Genomic DNA, 17,670 nt, shown 5'->3' on the forward strand with positions numbered 1-17,670 from the left:
CCCTGACTCCTCCCCCCAACCCCCCACCCTTACCCCTCTCCGAGTGGGCTCCCTCCACCCTTTTTCTCACACACAATGCACATTCCCATCCCTGACCCCCTTCCCAGCCCCCTGCACATTCCGGTTCCTCTTCCTCTCCCACATACACACTTTACCATTTGAGCCTCTGGAATGCAGATACCCCCAAACTTTCCTGTCCCTGTCTTGTCTCCCCTAGACCTTTCCCAAATTTATACAGCACATGCTGATGTTCCTATCCCCACCTGTTCCCTTTCTCTCTGGAAAGCACTTTCCAGCCCCAAGCATGCAGCTAGCTACCCCATCCCAGACCCCCCATAGGCGTACTACAGCCCCCCAAAGCTCTCCACCTCAGTCCCTCCCCAGAAACTGCTGCCCCCGGGTGTATTGACATCCTGCATCCATCCTAAGCTCTCTTTACTCCCACTTTCATTTTACAGTTCTAGCCCCATGTACTCCCCTTTGCCCATGACTCCTATTCCCAAAAAATACCTGGAGATTTACATTTGGAGGGGCTGCCCCAAGCCACTACCCCACAGATGCCCCGCCTGTCCCTATTCACACACACAGCCTGGCATTACCTACCCTTTGGTGGCTACTTACACCCTTGGGAGGGTTAGCCCATCAGCCCCAAGCACAGCCAACATTCCTTATCCTCCACCATTCCCAAGACTCATACACTGTTATATCCATTTATATCTCTTGGACAAACCATCTCCCTGGACTACCAGATCCCTTGACCCCTCTGGTACCACCCTTCCTGATCCCTGAAACCCTTCTGTATGTCAGCTAATGTGCACACCTCCAATAGTTCCCTTCCTCTCCAGCACCCCAAATCCCTCCCTGTGCTCCGCTGGTCCCAACCAGGCTAGCTCAGGTCTTTTTGTTTTTTGTCTGTGTCCCACAGGCCATCTGTGACAGTCCCTTCCCCCAAGTCTCTCTTTTCCTAGGGTCTTGGTAGCCAGTGTAGAGGGAGGATCCTGAATGATGCCCAGGGGCCGGGCCTGGACCCAGCAGGAGATCAGCTGCCTCCTGACCCTGATCCAGGACTCTGGGGAGGTCACATTGCTCATGGCCTCCACTTCAAGGCCTAATGAGGCCTTGTGGCAGTCCATCTCCCAAGGGTTGGGGGCATCAGGCTATGGTCGAAGTGTGGCTCAGTGTCGATCTAAGTGGAAGGCATTGAAGCAGGCCTTCTACTCAGAGTGGGAAACAAGTCGCCAGGCAGGAGGTCCCTCCTCTCAGCCCCCACCCCACTACCGCACCATGAAGAGGCTGTGGAAGGCTGCCGGGAGGCCTGTTTTTGGAGAACGTCGCCTGCCAGGTAAAGGAATACCCCTGGTGATGGGCCTCAGGGAGCCACTTTTTAACCTGCTTGTTTCTTTAAGGACCCTTTGGGTTAGCAGGAAAAGGAAAAGGGTTGCAAGTGTCTTCTTCCACACTCCATACTTATTCCTAGTCCTGCTAGGTCTGGTGAAGCTCCCACCTGGGAAGCACTGCACTCAGCTGGAGGCCCCCACCAGAGCTGAGCTACTGGAAGAGTGGGTGGCTAGAAGGAGAGGCACATTCAATCAGCAATCTATTAAGTGCCTGCTGTGTACCAGACACGGCTTCCTCCTGAGGATAAAAAGACAAAAATAAAACAGCACACAATGCAGTCTTGGGAATGATGCAGAGATTTCTGGAATACAAAATTTCTGGTGGGGAACAAGGCACTTTATTTAGCCTTGAGCTGACATTCTTCTCTCCAACTACCTAGGCTCTGAAACAAACCTTGAAGCAGGTCCGCCATCTTGTGCCAAGAAAGAAACTAATAGTAAGTATTTCCAGCAGCTGTGGTCTAGAAGGAAGCTGAGGCTGAGGCCTATGGGACTTGGTGGAAAGGCAGAACTGGAACAAGAATTTGTGTGCCCTAGGCAGGGTTGGTAAATGGCCACCTTCTCCTTTGTTGGGTCCAAGTCAACACAACAGACATTCATTGGGTTCTTACTACACACTTGGCACTGATCTGGTTGCTGGAGATACAAAGGTAGAGATGAAACAGACTCTGCCTTCAAGGAACTTCTCTTCTTCTGGGGGGATACAACATAATTTGAAGAGGAAGAGACAACTGCTGACTGGTGCAGATCCAGGAAGGTTTCATAGAGAAAAAGAAGAGGAGGAGGCAGTGGCACCTGAACTAAGCTTTACAGTCCCTAGTCCACCCGAGACTTCTCTGGAGGACGTGTGCCCATGTGCAGCAGCAAGCATAATTTTCTGGGATTTAAACATGTACATTTTGTTAAAAGTGTCCTATTTGGCATGCTTCCCTCTCAATTGAGGTCTATACTGTGGAACCAGTGAGGTAGTCTTTCCCTACCTGGCACTTGTGGGAAAATAAGATAGGAGAGGCTAGATTAAAGATGTCCATGGATGGGGTCCACATTAGGGTCAGCAGATAAAAGCTGAATGTATCTGTCCTTCCTCTGCAGCTCCTGAGGAGAAGCAGGACAGCCCTCCCCCCTCCCAGCTTCCAGGTAAGACCAATGAGTTTTGTTTTTCTTAGGTTTGGGATAGAGAACATGGAGTTGAGGAGGGAAGTGATTTAGCAGACAGCAATACTATAGGGAAAGGGTCAAAGGGGTTGGATCACTAGACTTTCCCTTGGCTATTCCCCTCAGATTCCTGGTGCACCCCGTGCCCCACTTACTTAGAACCTTTCTCACTGTAAGGGAACTAGCTAACTTTGTCCATTTCCCCAATCTGTCTTCAAAGAAGCTGAGAACAGCCCCTACCTTGGAGCTGGATGAGCAAGGGGGTCTCCCAAGGCTGAGTTGGGAGTAAAAAGGGATAGAATCCTCATTGCAGTGAAGGATCATATAGAAGTGGAGCCCAACAGGACTTAGCAAGGTTTTTTTTTGTTTTTTTTTTTTTGCCTCTCCCTACCCCCCCCTTTCCCCAGAAGAGCCTCCAGCCTTGGTGCCAGAGATCCCAGTGAGGCCAGATCTGGTGCCTGAAGTGGCCAGAGAAGAGCCAGCCCATGTTTCAGTGCTCCAAGGTAAGCTGCATCCTTCTCCCATCCTTCTCTGGGGCTTGGGGCCTGGTCACAGGCCTCCATCTCCCACTGGTGCACTGTTGCAGGCCCTGGGGTGGTGAGCCTTCTCCAGAACATGCAGGAGCTTCTGGTGCAGATCTTGCAAACATCAAGACAGCAGCAGGCACTGCTCGAGAGCTTGGCCCAGGACACCGTCTCCCACCTGCACCTGCTGTCCGATGGCCTGGGCCAGATGGGCCAGACCTTGCAGGCCCTGTTGATGCACAGCCCCAGCTGGCAGAGCCCCCGCTCCCTGCTCACGCCCGCACATACTGGCACTCGTTCTCACCCCTCCGTCCTGGGCCTGCACTCTCCCCATTCTCCCTCCATTCCTGCTGCCCCCGTTGGCCCCTGCCTGAAGGAGGAGACCATCTTGCCCCCTCCCAGGTTTGCTCCATTATGAATGTGAACCCTCTCCCCAATGCTGTGGCGAGAGCCAGTAAGACCACTCTGTCTCTGATTTCCTTTTTTCCTGCCAGTGACTACAGAGCCCTTGCTTCCCTACCCCTGGTAGTCTGTACCCAAGACTGGAGACTTTTATGTAAATGTCCTCATATTTTAGAAAATATTTAATTTAAAAGAAACACGCATCCTTTTTTTACAGTGAGAGATTATTTGATTAAAGAAAAAAAATCGAAATAGCCGGAGAGGGGGCCGTGCCCCTGACTCCACCCTGTTCTTTCAGTTTCTTGGAACCTGTATTAGGGGGCTGAAGATGAGTGCCTCGGGCATCCCCCATCCTTTCAGGTGCCTGGCACCTCAGTGCAGACATCCCAGCTTAGTGGGCTCTCACACCCTTGCTTGCTTTCTGGGGCTCTTGTGTGCACATGCTTGTTCTAGCACATCTGCTCCTCCCAGGCAATCATGGCCCCCTCAGCCCCCAAATACCACCACCGCTTCCTGTGTTTCCGAAGAAGCTAGAGATGTGTCACGGGGGCCGGAACTGGCTAACCTCAGAAGGACTGAGATGGGAGGGGGTGCAAAAGCAACCTCCATCCAGCAGGGGTGTCTGAAAGTGGAGTTGGTCTCATGCCCCAGCGGGTAGCTTCCCCAGCTTTCTAGCATACCCAGGTGGGCTTCTCTCTCCCCCTGCTCTCTCCCATGGTCATAACCCAAATTAAAGTGACCATGGGCTGAGCAGGGAGGTTGGGCCCTGTGTACTACAGCCTCTTTCCTCTCCTCTCTCCCCCCTGAGATGCATTTGGCACTTCAGCATGAGTCTTCCAGTCATCCATCCCCTGGCTGGCTGTTGGCATAGTCCTCATCGGGAAAGGTTGCTCGGCGGGCCTGGGATCCCACAGAAGCATAGAGTTCAGGCTCTGGGAGCCGGGGCAGGGGTGCAGGCTGCTCAGCATCCAACACCATCAGCACCTCCGAGTACTTGATGGGTGGCCCAGGACTGGGCCCTGGGGAGCGTCCCAGAGGGGGCTGCAGCTGCAGGCTGGCATAGCACATAGCTTCTTCCCCTGCCTGGGGACACAGAGGCAGATTAGGGGGTATGTGGGGACCTCAGGACCTCCTCTTCCTTAGCTTCCCTGCCCTTTGTGCCCCAGATCAGACTTACTCGAGGGAGGTCTCCTGTGGGTGGTTCTTGTAGGGTGGACCCTGGCTTCTGTGGGAGCCTCCCTGAGACAGGATGGAATTAGACCCTCGTTTATAAGTTCCTGAGGCCCTCTATCCCCCCTCATCACTTTGCTTCCCCCCAATTGCCTCACCTGTCTGCAGATATGTCAAGTTCCCATAGAGGGGTACCTCTTCCACAGGCCTTTTGGGGCTGCAATAGAAAGGAGGAGGGGGAGTGGATGAACAAGAAAGATGGGAAAGGCTGGAGTGCAAAAATATCCCTTTGGAGTCTAAGAGAGATTAGGGATGACTGAGGGGATGGCCTCTCTCTGGTGCCTCTCCTCAAAAGTACTCACCATTCCTGTCCCTGGAAGGTCCTGTTCTTCTCTCTGGTCCATCGGGCTAGGTGTTCAGCCAGTACCAAAAGCAGCAACAGGGACACCACCCCAAGCAGGGCCCACAGCCCATAGGCACACTGCAGGTCAGGGAATCCTGAAAGGAATAGTCACTAGGCCATCACCACACCCTCTTCTTGACCTGGCCCTTCCCCTTCAGCCAAGAAGCCATCCCCCACCTCCTCCCTGCTCAGACCCATCCACCCTCCTGTCCCCACCTCACCAGCTGTAGCATTTTCACATTTTCCCCCCATCATTAATGCCAAAGATATCAGGGTCTGAGCCTACTGAGGGAAACCTGCAGTGCCCCTCAATCCCCTAGAGCTAGGTCCCTCTAGGCTCAGAGCCCCAGTTGCTTTCCTCTGTGGACAAAGACAAGGACAGAGCCCCTGTCCGCGCCTCAGTCACTCAGCCCCTGGCAGCTCAGCACATCAGCTGCAGCTATGAAAGCCACAGGAGCTTCCTTCCGGAGCAGAGATGGGGGAAACATCTTCCCCTCCCCAGATACGGGAGTCCCCTGAAATGTCTCCTACTCTCATTTCCTTTCTTCCCTCTACTTTAACCTCATTGTTCCTAGGGAATATTGAGGGAAGATATTCAGTGTTGACTTAAAGGTACTGGATTTCAGATCTACTAACCTGGGGCACTTTGGCCCAAGCCTCTTTATGATAAATCTGCTGCTGCTATGCCTTCCTATCTCTGAGAATCCCAAGCACAGGCCTTGCCATGCGCTGGAGAGAAGGAACAGATGAGGGATGGAGGGGAGGAATGAAATTCAAGACCTGATCTGAAAACTAGTTCTCCTTTCTAGTTTCCTCCTTACCAGAATCACCCACCTCAATTCTCCCAGAGTAGAAGGAACTTCCCCTCCCGGTTACCCCTTCTTTAACTCAATCTTTTCCTGGTCTATGTGCTACACGATTTATCTACTGTCTCTCCTCTTTCTATTCCCAGGATACCCACCTTAGTTTAGAACTCTTCCCTTTTTTTTTGGATTGCTAGAACAGCCTTCTAATTGGCCTCCCTTGCTATCTGCCTTTTCTTGTCTGCAACATGCCCTCAACTTAGTCTTCCTAATGCTCAGATCTGATGGCATAACTCCCCTCCCTCAACCATATCTCAGCAGCACCCTAGTAAAAATTTCTTGCCCTCTTTGTTCTGACCCCAACCCTCCTTATCAGCCACCTCACTTTAGTTTCCTCTAAGCTATAGTTAAAGGTTAGGGCTTAACTTTCCTTTAAACTTGAATTACAATGAACAGGGCAAGTGAGCTCTAGTGTCTCCAGCTCTGCCTTCATCTTTTCCCTTTCTGTTGGTATCTAGCTTTCTGGTGTTCAGTGCTTCCTTCTTTCCAACCTCCTGGCCTGGTCAGATAATAGCCCTTCTACAAAGACAAGAAGGCCCAGAGCATTCATCTCCTTCAACTACTTTCTTTTTTATGTAGGTGGGAGAGAAGAGAAAGGAGATACTACCCCCTCAAGTTTCCTTTTCCATTAAAGTGTGATCTCCCTGGGGCAGCTGGGTAGCTCAGTGGATTTAGAGCCAGGCCTAGAGACGGGAGGTCCTAGGTTCAAATCCGGCCTCAGACACTTCCCAGCTGTGTGACCCTGGGCAAGTCACTTGACCCCCATTGCCTACCCTTACCAATCTTCCACCTATAAAGTCAATATACAGAAGTTAAGGGTCTAAAATAAAAAAATAAATAAATAAAGTGTGACCTCCCATCTAGGCTGAGGATTATTTTAGGATGCTGGGGTAGTGGAGCCTGGGCCAAGAGCTCCTTGGATGATATCTCCTCCCTCATCCCAAGCCAGAAACCCTTCTCTGCACCCAGGAAGGAAAGTCAAGTTTGTTACTATTAGTACAGAACTAACAGGCTTCTGTGGCTCATTCTAGGAATCTAATCTGAAATTTTTATTTCAGAAAATGGAATAAGAGTTCCAAGGACCCTATTTGCAAAAGAACAGTTGACTGTTAAACTTAAGGATAGCCCTTTAGAGTTTCATACTAACACTCCAATTCATTCTCTTGTTTATTCACTAAAATAATTTCCCTAAAACAGGTCTGATGGTGTCCCCCCTATCTAATAAGTTTCAATAACTCTCTGTAACCTCCAGGGCCAAATGCAAAATGTTCTGTTTGCTATTTATAATCTAATTCTCCTACCTTCCCAGGCTTCTTACACCTTATTCCTTACCATTGGCTGTTCCATCTCTCTGCACTGAGCATTTTCTATGGCATCCCCCATGCCAGGAACATTCCCACTTCCCTGCTTTAACTGCTGACCTCCCTAGCTTCCTTGAAGTCCCAACTAAAATCCCATCTTTGATGAGAAGCCTTTCCCATCCCCTCTTACCTCTAGTGCCTTCTCAGCCATTTCCTAGGTAGCCCTTGTGTGTCCTTCCCCTTCCCCTGCCCCTCCAGTTGGATTGTGAGCTTCTTGAGAGTGGGCACTTTCTTTTGCCTCTTGGATCCCTAGTGCTTAGCATAATGCCTAACTAGGCACTTATTAAAATACTTATTGACCAACTCTCCTCCCCAAATCCTGCCCTTATATCAGACTAAGGGACTTCAACATCCATTGATTCTCCCTCAAGTGCCTTAAACGCTCATTTTCACAACCTATTCACTTCCCACAACCTACCCCTCCACCCAACCTCAGCCACATACAAAGATGGTTATACTTTTGATCTTGTCACCACCTCCCTGTTAAAGAATTCTGAAACCCTCTTATCTGGCTTTTCATCTCTCAGCCATCTGTTGCATAACCCTACTTTTCATCCTCACTGTGATCTCCAGGCCCTTGACCCCCACAATTCTCTCCAGGCTATCTCCCCTGTACTAGCCACTCTCTCCTAGTCTCCCCATCTTATGGTGAACCCATTCAACTGGATACTTTCTTCCTCTATTGAATTCCTAGGCCCTTTATCAGAGTGCCCATGTCACCCAGCCAGGCCTCAGTCTTGGATCACTCCCACCCTTTGTTGCCTTTGTGCAACTTTAGAAAGAAGGTGAAGATGACAAATGCTCTGACTGTGTCCAGGACAAATTTATCATACATGATCTCAACTGGACCTTCAACAACCCTGTGGCTGAACAAACCTCCTGTGCCTGCCTTGTCAATTTATTATCATTCTTCCCTAACTCAAAGTTCCCCCAGCTCCCCCCACCTCGCCTCAGCTGGCAACTTTGACTCACATTTTACAGGAAAAAAAGTTCATTTGATAGGAACTCCATCTTCCCTCTTCCTCATCCCCTATCACTCAGATACCTTCTGCCACTCTCTCCTCCACCCCTTTCACATGACAAGGTAGCCTTCCTCCTTACCAAGGCTAAGTCCTTTACCTCATTCCATTCTTTCTCCCTCCCACAAGTTGCCCCCTCTGTCATCCTGACTCACTTATTTTTTATCTCTCCTTGCCCCGACTCATTTCCTACTGGCTGCAAACATGCCCATGCCTCTCCCCAGCCTGAGAAAACCCTTACTGAATGCCTTCGTCCCTGCTCTCATCCTCTTTCTCTTCTGTCCTTCCTGGCCCCTACAGTAGATGCCTCCACTCCCTGGCACTCTCTTCTTAATGTCTCACAATTTGGCTTCTGACCTGATCATGGCACTGAAACTGCTCTCTCCAAAGTGCTAATGACCTTTTCTCAATCCTCATGGTCCTTGGCCTCATGGTCCTCAACCCGTGACACTGCTGATCCCCCCCATACTCAATCACCCTAGAAGGACCAGGGCTAGGCAATAGGGGCCAAGTGACTTGCTAGGAAGTGTCTGAGGTCAAATTTGAACCGAGACTACCCGGACTTCACCCAGATTCCCAGTCTGGAGTTTTTTGTGTGTGCAGATCTACTCTTTTAGCTTGCTCCTAGAGGGCTCCCCTTGGGCATTGCGTCAGGCACCACAGAATGTTGTTTTTGCAACTAAAAGAGAAGACGCGCTGAGAATGAGCCCCGTGGAGTTAGTGCGCATGAGACGCACTGCCTGCGTAACTATCCAATTCTTGACTAAGGTTGGCCTCACCGCGCTCACTCCGCTCAGTGCTTCCACTAAGGTAGAAGAACCTCTTGGCGGGAAGATATGGAGCTGCGACATAGGCCAGACGCACGTGTGTGCGTGGCACTTTCTGCCCGCGGTCCGGGGACTTTCCCCTAGGCGCAGAGTGGGGAACATGTCCCCCGTACGTAGCCTAGGTAACAGGCCTTCAGCAAGCGCCTCCGAGTTGGCCCTTGGCACACATTTTTATAAAGGCCCAAAGAACTTAAACCCTTTTATATTATGGTTAGAAAATTTCAGGGTTTTTTTTTTTGTTTGTTTTTTTAATGCTTCCATAAATGGAGTCTTTTACTTTACAAACAAAATTTTAAAAGGATAATATTTCAAAAATAAATAATATCTCCAGAGAATTTGAGAGAGGTAGCCCAGCATGCACCCGGAGACCCGTTAGGTGAATATATTATGTAAATGAAAGGAGTTAGTCATTCGTGCTCGCTCCCGATGGGATGGGCGGGACCAGCTGGGCGTACTGCGTGTGTCGTCATGCGATGCGTCACTGCGTCTGCCCCACGTTCCAGGATTGTGCAGGCCTCCGATTCAGGCTCGCACCGCCCTCCCGCCATGCCAGTCCCGGGGCTCAGCGGCCAGGCGCTGGTCCCGGCCGCTCTGGCGCTGCTACTCGTGGGCGTAGCGCTCCGAGTCTTCGAGGGCGGCGCCGGACCGCGGCCCCCCGCAGGTAATAGGCAGCAGAAGGAGGGGAGGAGAGTGGTGCGATCGGAGATGGGGACCTCCTCGCGCTACTCTGCGGTCGTGACCGCGACTCTGCTTTCACTGTGTAGGCGAGGCATCCCGAGACGAGCAGCGGAAGACGTCGGAGGAGCCTCGGGCGGCTGGTCCACCGTGGGGGCCACTGCCCTTGGGAGCCTTGTATGCCGTGGGCGTCCTGGCCTTCGTGCTGCGCCGGTGTCTGCAGGTGTGGGGGCCCGGATCCCCGGGGTGGGGAATGGTTGACGCCCGCAGGGGGGGTCCCACTCCTGTAGGAGCCCTTGGGTGTGGTAGAGGACCGACCTGCCTTATCTCATTTTAGGGACAAGATGAGGCCGAAGTTTCCCCAAAGGAGAAGCCCACCGAGAAGGACCTTTTGCACAGAGGTGAAGGCCATGGGGGTGTGGTAGGGGCAGCGGGGCAAATAGAAGTGGGCTGGCCCTGTGACAAATGGCTCTTACTTTCCTAGAAGAGCAACTGGCCCAAAAGCTAGCGAAGACAGAGCAACTTCTGGGCGGCCTGCTGGATCAGCTGGACCCTCTCTTTGAGCGGTGAGAGGTGGTGGGCCCAGGACGGGATGAGGGTGGTGCTGGGGCATGGAAGAAGGCTAGTAAGAGGCGGCCTGACTGAGCATCTCTGCAGTGTGGACGCTCTGGCTGGAGCCCAGCAGGACCTGCTGACCTTAAGACTTCAGACCATCAGCCAGCTGTTAAAGGACAAGGGGCTGGACACCACTGCAGCTTCCCAAGGTAGGGGTCCTTGGATAGAATATCAGATATTTGTGTCTGATATTGTCTGATTTGAGGACTCATGCTGCCCCCTTCCCCCCCACACACAGAGTACAACCCCCCTATCCATGAGGACCCGAGTGCTGAGGAAGATGATGGCAGTGACCTTCAGACCTGGGGTTGGGGGGAGGAACCTGAGGAGAGAGGAACTGAGGCCTGGGCTCCACATGTCTCCTGGGACCAATTTGGGGAAAATGGAAAGTTGTGGGGACTCAGGAGGAGGAAATGGATTACAGGAATCCAAGTCACAGACTAAGAATGAGATTTAGCCTCTCAGAGGTTAAGGGAATAGTATCAGTTTTGGAGAGCCTGGCAAGGAATCAAAAGCTCAGATTTGAGGAAAAAGGCTCTGTTCAAGGAGCTGAGAAGTTTTAATAAAAATAAATTTTATTCTATTTAAATATACAACTTGATCATCCAAAACATAAATCAGTGTGCTCCAATCAAAGGGAAATACATATCATACACACATCATCCTAGTCATCTAACACCAAATGGTTACACAAGTCCTGGAAATGCTGGGCTTCAAAGCAATCAGTCTCCCCATATCTAATTGGAAACAGTTGTAAGGTGCTCTTCTACCTTGTCTGGCTGCTGTAGAAAAAGAACAATAAATAAGCCTAGGCCCCAGTTTATGAGTAAAGTACTCAAGAGCCAAAGAAATATAGAGTACATAAATGGTGATGGAAACACATGAATTCTGCACATTGCTAAATCATTCATTAGAACTAAGGGAGATGCAAGGCATACCTGATGGCTAAGGTCAGACTGTGGTACCATCGAGATAGTGACTCTTGGTTGGTGGACATGAGCAGCAGTTTTTCCTGGGGAAAAGAAAGCTGAGAGGAAGAAATGAATGACTTAAGTTCTCTATCCAGAAAACTCAGTCCTAAAGCTGAAGCCATTGCTATCTAAAAGAAAAAGATATATGTAGTCAAGGATGGTGTTAGACTCTGGACTTGTGATCTTACAGAGTTGTATAGACCAAGGATTGATAAATTGTAGCCTATTGGCTAAACTGCCTGTTTTTCTATATTTTTCTAAAACTTTACTTAAAAAAATATAAAGACTGGTCTTGACTTATAGCAGTACAAAAACAAATGGCAGTCCATTTATCAATCCCTGCTCTGAAGTGATTTGCTCAGTGGGGGAGTATGTGTGTGTATGTAGAGAGAGGTGAGACTTGAACTCAGGTCTTCATGGCTCTAAGATTAGCTCTGTCTATTCTTCACAGCCTATCATGTGAAGATCTTGGTGGTTATAGCAAACAAATTTAAGGTCTATGCTACATGGAGAGAAACAGGGCTTATTCCTTGAACCCTGGGCAAGATTTAGGGGAGGGAGTACTAAAAGAGTGTTCTTTGAGCTGGTCTAATTCCCTAATTTTACAAATGGATAACGGGTTCAGAGTGCCCAAAGTCACACACAAGCTAGTGGTAATAAGTAGGACTGAAATCCAGTTCTCCTGACTTCTACCCAGTTCAAGTGATCTTATGCCATGTTTATATGTTTTAAAAGAAATTCCTAAAGATGGATCTAAACAGGTTACTCAGGGAAGTTTGGGGCCCCATATCTGTCTTGTCAGAATATCAGACTGGTCATAATATGTCCTCTACAAATTGGGGCTTAATTTATTGTTTTGTTGATTGTCTAAACTTAAAAGTGATGGATATTAATAATGCTGCAGATTAAACTTAAAAGTGTGTCATAAATACATTTTATCTTGGGGGTAGTTATAGGCCTGATCCTAGGAATAACTTTGGCCTAACCCAGGGAACACTCTCCATACCCCTGAACACAGTCCCACTTACACTGAGCAGTCCACCCCCTGCTTCCCCTGAGTGGCCAAAGATCCTTTGGAGCCGACACTGGGCCATGGGGTAAAGGGCCTGACAAGCAAAGGTCCCTCCATACAGGACATGTAGAACAGACCGGGGTTTAGCCATCAAAAGTACATCAGAAAAGAGGAAGAACATTCGAGGTTTTGGCTCCCCCTTAGGAGGGACCACTAGTAGCCAGCCCTGTCGAAGGAACCAGCGCCCTGTGGTAGAGAGAAAAGGGTGGTTAGCATAGTTCACAAAGTCTAGGGGGTGACATTGTGGGAATGTGCTACTTCTCTAAGAATATTCTTATATTTTGAGGTCTTGGGGAGAAGAATCCTAAAGGCCTTTGTGGAGCAGGGGTACCAGAGGGGTAGGGGTTAGGACTGACCTTTGGTCAGACCTTTAGCCTGACGACCACTGAGCAAAGTCTGAATCCGGTGGAGTTGTCTGCCATTCTCCTGTTCCCGACCAATGGCACCAACCTGCTGGATGGCCTCACTCAATTTCTGAGTAGCCTCTAAAATGACAACCCCCACCAAAATGCCATCTGATTAATAAAATAACTAGAAAAGAGGTGTTAAGGAATGGAGAAGAGAAGGGAAAAGGAGATGAAAGATCTAATTGTGGAGCTTAGCATTAAGAGTCTGGGATATACTCATGATGTTGGCTTGGGGCAAACATACTTGTGAGCTGTGGATAGTCAGGGTTGTCAGGACCCGTATTTTCAGCCAAAGCTACAACCAGGTTTTCATATCTGGAAAAGATAGAATGAAGTTTAGGGATGTTAGTTGCCAAGTAAGCCTAGGAAAAGCAAACTTAATTATTGATTGATCAAAATATTGCTTTTCCACTAGGCAAACTTATGGACTCATTTGGTTTCTATGTTTTCTGGCTCATTTACTTTCCCTATCCAGAGCTCCATGTACTCAAACCTTGTTCTTACATCTAGGACTAGAGGTCACTCTTTGCCCATTTCTCTTTAAGTAACCACGATGAAATTTTTTATATTTACCCCATAGGTTAAGGGAGTGATATAGGGAGAATTCCACAAAAGACTACAGATTACCAGCTCCCTACTTAGTTTCCTGGAGTTATTTAATCATAGTCTTGTTCATGGTCCCTAAGGACAAAAAAGAGTGGCATACCCAGATATTTGAGTATTTAAATCACAAAATACCAATGCTCACTGTTCGGCAGCCAAAAGAGTTTGGCTAACTCTGGTCTTAATAATAACTTACCTTTATCTAGTCCTTTGAAATTTGCAAAACATTTTACACACTTTATCTCATTTGACCCTTACAACAACCTGAATAGGTATTATATTATATATATACCTACAGATATTATTCCTATTTTACAGGTGTGGAAACTAAGGCCAAGAGGGATTGACTTTCCCAGAGACTTGAGACAGAATTCCAAACCTCGGTGTTAGTGATTTAAGCCCAGTGCTTCCCACCCTACCCTGTCAGTCAGGGTCACCTCCCAATTGAGGGTGTTACCTTACAAGGGTAAGGGTCTGAGAGTAGATTGGCATCAGAGCAGGGATCAAGGTGGAATCAGAGGATCACTTACTGTTGGAGGCGTTGCAGTGGTAAGGGAAGCAGGTCCACAAGCCGAAGGCCCCCAAACTCAGGACGTCCCTCCTGAAGCTGTACAAACCTTCTGAAACACTTACTCTTTCTTAGCTGCTTCTAAGTTGAGAGTGGGATTGGGTTATAGAAGAAAAGCAATGAGGGGCACAGATGGTGCTTATGCTGCCCTTAATAGTTACTTGTGCACACAGCTAGTCCATACTATTAACTTTCTGGGATGAAGGCCTTGTCTGATTCTTCTAGTTGTAGCATATACCTTAGACTCACAGTAAATGTACTGAGACAAAATAGGGAATGCACAAATGCCCTGAAGGGTAATACCTCTCGGAAGAGGTAGAACAGGAGTACCTGGAGCGTGGCTCTGGACTGCTCTTGGTTTGCAGCAAAACGAGTGTAGAATTCTAAGTGGTGACAGAATCTTTCTAGGCCTGCTCCCCAATTCCCAGCCTCCAGATGCAGGAGCAGCTCCCTGTGCAAAAGGGAAAACACAGACTGCCTTCCACAGGCACACCTCTGGCCCACTGTTCTCCCACAAACACCCTTTCTACCCTTACTCACTGGCTGGCAATATGGATGGATTCCCAGGGTCCAAACACAGCCTGTAGCTCAGCTGGTCGCAGGGTCCCTTTAGCTCTCAAAATGCATAAAAAGTACTGGGGGGGGGAGGGGAAGGAGAGAGTCATAGGATAGGGGAAAAGATTGAGGGTGGACAAGAACGGATGAAATTTTGAGAGATGGCTAAAGTGCTTAAGTGTAGACAGTACCCAACCACAGATCAAACCAGAGATCTTTCTGGGCCTAGCAGTGTGCTACTCCTCACCCCCACCCCACGAGAATCCTGGCTCTACCCCTAGCCTGCCCCAACTCCCCACCGGTGCCTACCCGTCGGGCCCCGCCCCCCTCTCCCAGACCGGTGCCCACCAGCCAGCGTCCTCGCGCACCTGTACCACCAGCGCTAATTGTTCCTGGTAGCGGCGCTCAGTCTCCAGCAGCTCTCGCGCCGTGCGGCTTCGCTTTAGTTCCCAACGAGCCCGCTGCTCACTCACTGGGCACCGCGGCCCCGGACTCCCCATGGTGGGGCAGGGGAGGCCGGACCAGGATTGAAACAAAAATAACCCTTCCCCGCCACCAAAGATGGGGGTGCTCGGTCACTTCACCCAGAAAATGAGACCCTAACGCACCCACTCTCAGCACGCGCCCACGTCAATTGCGAGCAGCTCCTCCACTCCAAATGCCAAAGGGGCTGGGATCTGCCAGGATTCAAATTCCAACCGCCACCAAAAGAGGCGGGGCCGGGGAGAAGACAGTCTGGTGAAGGGAATTCTGCACGGCGCCCCCTGCTGCCTGGGAAGTCACGGCACCGCCGGTACTGCGCATGTACCAAGAAGGCCTTGGGTTGCCAGCTTCATTCTTCCCCTCCCGTTTTCCGACTTGGGCATGCGCGCCCCCGCAAACCCGCCCATATCGGAGCATGAGGTGCTCTAGGTGGGGCCCCTCCTCCTTCCCCCATCTCATCCCAGAATTTGGTGTAATCCAATGTGGTGAGGACCACAAGTATGGTCTTTTAGGATTTTGTAGTGGGAGCCTATCGTCTCCATCCCCGTTTTACCAATAAGGAATACAAAGTTCAGAGAGGCGGATGTTTTTTTCCAAAGTCACACAGCTAGCAAGTTGAGCCGAAAGGACTTTCATCCTAAGCTTTCTGAGTCATTGTTAATGTTCTTCCCATTAACTCAGTTGTACTCAACATTTATCAACTTTATTAGAGTCAAAGACAGAGGAGGTCTCAGTTTCCAAGGACATTAGCACCTCCTTAGAGTTCACTCAAGGGACCTTGCTCTGGGTCCAAAGCTTCACTGGTTCCAAACCCCCTAAACTCCTGCCTCCCCTGATACCTAAGCCTGCTTTCTGGGTACAGAGATCTGCCACACCCGAGGGCAAATTACCTGCCTCCTTCCTCCTGTTGCTGCCGCCGTGTCCTCATTTCCTCTTTTCCCTTCTTCACCTCAAAGTGTGGTCACACACAAGCCAGACCCCAGTAAAGAGCTTTGTTTTGGCTCACAAGCAATTTGCTACAAATAGCAAGGAGAGAGATTCTGGCCCTCAAAATAATGAGGCTTAAAAGGGGGCTTGGAAAATTGACAAATGGTCAAAGGATATGAAGAAATCAAAGCTATCAATAATCGTTTGAAAAAATACTCTAAATCACTCTTAATTAGAGAAATGCAAACAACTCTGAGATACCACCTCACACCTATAAGACTGGCCAGTGTTGGTGGGGATGTGGTAAAACTGGGACACTTTGACCACACTTTGGGAGTTGTGAATTGAGCCTACCATTCTGAGAGTAATTTAGAACTATGTCCAAAGGGCTATAAAACTATACATACCCTTATTTTATTTTAAATTTTATTTTGTCATGCAAGACACACTGCCATGGTCATTGTTCTAAGAGCACACTCACAGATAACCAGAATCCAAAATAAAATCAAAGATACACTGATGCGAAAAATTACTCTTAACAGTTCTTTCTCTGGAGGTGGATAGCATTTCCCCGTAAGTCTTTCAGGACTGTCCCAGGTCATTGCATTTGTGCATACCCTTTGATCCAGTAATACCACTGATGGGTCTGAATTCCCAAGAAATTTTAAAAAAGGGGAGAAAGGACCTACTTTACAAAATACAAAAATATTTATAGCTGCCCTTTTTTGTGGTGGCAAAGAATTGGAAATTGGAAGGATGTCCATCCATTGAGGAATGGCTGAACAAATCGTGATATATGATGGTGATGAACTATTGTGCTGTAAGGAATGAAGAGCAGGATGATCTCAGAAAGAGCTGGAGAGACCTACATGAACTGATGCAGAGTAAAAAGCAGAACCAGGAAAACATACATAGGTTTGCAATACTGTGGGATGATCAACTGTGAAAGATTTAGTTTCTCTCATGGATGACCCAGGACAATTCTGAGGGACTTATGACAAAGAAAACTATCCACCTACAGAGAAAGAACTGTTGGTGAGAGAATGAAGATTAAGGCAGACAATTTTTCACTAAATTTGTGTTTTCATTTAGAGACTTTGGGTTTATATGGATATCCTCTTACAACAATGAACAATATGGAAATGTTTTGCATGATAATATGTGTATAACCAGATCAAATTGTTTAATATTTCTGGGAAGGGGAAGGGGAAAGGAAGAGAAGGAGGGAGATAATTTGGATCTTATAACTTCAAAAAACTTATGTGGAAGATTGTTATGACATGTAATTGGTAAAATAAAATATATTTACATAAAAATGAGGATGAGGGGAGAATAATGGAGAGAGAATGTCATCCAATTTCTTATTTTACAAATGTAAAAAGTAGGATACAATGATTTGCCTAAAGTCAGAGATTGCAAATCCAGGCTTTCTTGGATGTCTATCAATTCAGGAATGGCTAAACAAGTTATGGTACATGAATATAATGGAATATTATTGTGCTGTAAGAAACTATAAATGTGAGGAAATCAAAAAGGCAGGGAACAGTATATCTGAACTGATGTAGAGTGAAGTAAGCAGTACCAAAACTACAACTATAAATGGAAAGAAATACCAAAAAAAAGCAAAAATGAATGCTCAAAATTATTAAGAACAAGCATGTTGGGGGTGGGGG

The 17,670-nt window shown here is 48.5% G+C and overlaps 4 protein-coding genes across 5 annotated transcripts; 2 read left to right on the forward strand and 2 right to left on the reverse strand.

Moving 5' to 3' along the window:
* The first annotated feature begins 78 nt into the window (after positions 1 to 78).
* On the forward strand, positions 79 to 3,705 carry LOC123231064. The gene is made up of 5 exons (XM_044657283.1): positions 79 to 1,342; positions 1,778 to 1,834; positions 2,490 to 2,534; positions 2,960 to 3,055; positions 3,139 to 3,705. The coding sequence occupies exons 1-5, from the start codon at positions 1,003 to 1,005 to the stop codon at positions 3,492 to 3,494; spliced, it is 894 nt and encodes a 297-aa protein (XP_044513218.1). The 5' UTR covers positions 79 to 1,002; the 3' UTR covers positions 3,495 to 3,705.
* A 559-nt stretch (positions 3,706 to 4,264) lies between these two features.
* SIT1 (signaling threshold regulating transmembrane adaptor 1) lies at positions 4,265 to 9,669 on the reverse strand. The gene is made up of 6 exons (XM_044678200.1): positions 9,539 to 9,669; positions 9,032 to 9,201; positions 5,011 to 5,146; positions 4,807 to 4,865; positions 4,656 to 4,717; positions 4,265 to 4,561 (listed from the first exon to the last, which is right to left on the reverse strand). Exons 1-6 carry the CDS (start codon positions 9,667 to 9,669, stop codon positions 4,319 to 4,321), a joined length of 801 nt encoding a protein of 266 aa, XP_044534135.1. The 3' UTR covers positions 4,265 to 4,318.
* CCDC107 (coiled-coil domain containing 107) lies at positions 9,645 to 11,004 on the forward strand. The gene is made up of 6 exons (XM_044657287.1): positions 9,645 to 9,782; positions 9,886 to 10,019; positions 10,134 to 10,197; positions 10,281 to 10,362; positions 10,454 to 10,560; positions 10,650 to 11,004. Exons 1-6 carry the CDS (start codon positions 9,668 to 9,670, stop codon positions 10,853 to 10,855), a joined length of 708 nt encoding a protein of 235 aa, XP_044513222.1. The 5' UTR covers positions 9,645 to 9,667; the 3' UTR covers positions 10,856 to 11,004.
* Positions 11,005 to 11,084: 80 nt separating this feature from the next.
* ARHGEF39 (Rho guanine nucleotide exchange factor 39) lies at positions 11,085 to 15,374 on the reverse strand. 2 transcript variants are annotated; one of them, XM_044657285.1, is made up of 9 exons: positions 14,956 to 15,374; positions 14,573 to 14,667; positions 14,363 to 14,483; positions 13,995 to 14,113; positions 13,106 to 13,176; positions 12,811 to 12,939; positions 12,411 to 12,640; positions 11,350 to 11,438; positions 11,085 to 11,193 (listed from the first exon to the last, which is right to left on the reverse strand). In XM_044657285.1, exons 1-9 carry the CDS (start codon positions 15,085 to 15,087, stop codon positions 11,178 to 11,180), a joined length of 1,002 nt encoding a protein of 333 aa, XP_044513220.1. In that variant the 5' UTR covers positions 15,088 to 15,374; the 3' UTR covers positions 11,085 to 11,177. The 2 variants fall into 2 exon arrangements, with proteins under 2 accessions (XP_044513220.1, XP_044513219.1); XM_044657284.1 differs by having other exon boundaries at positions 11,085 to 11,438.
* Between the last annotated feature and the right edge of the window lie 2,296 nt (positions 15,375 to 17,670).

This window comes from Gracilinanus agilis, chromosome 1 (assembly GCF_016433145.1).
Source record: "Gracilinanus agilis isolate LMUSP501 chromosome 1, AgileGrace, whole genome shotgun sequence".
In the NCBI taxonomy this organism is placed as follows: domain Eukaryota; kingdom Metazoa; phylum Chordata; class Mammalia; order Didelphimorphia; family Didelphidae; genus Gracilinanus; species Gracilinanus agilis.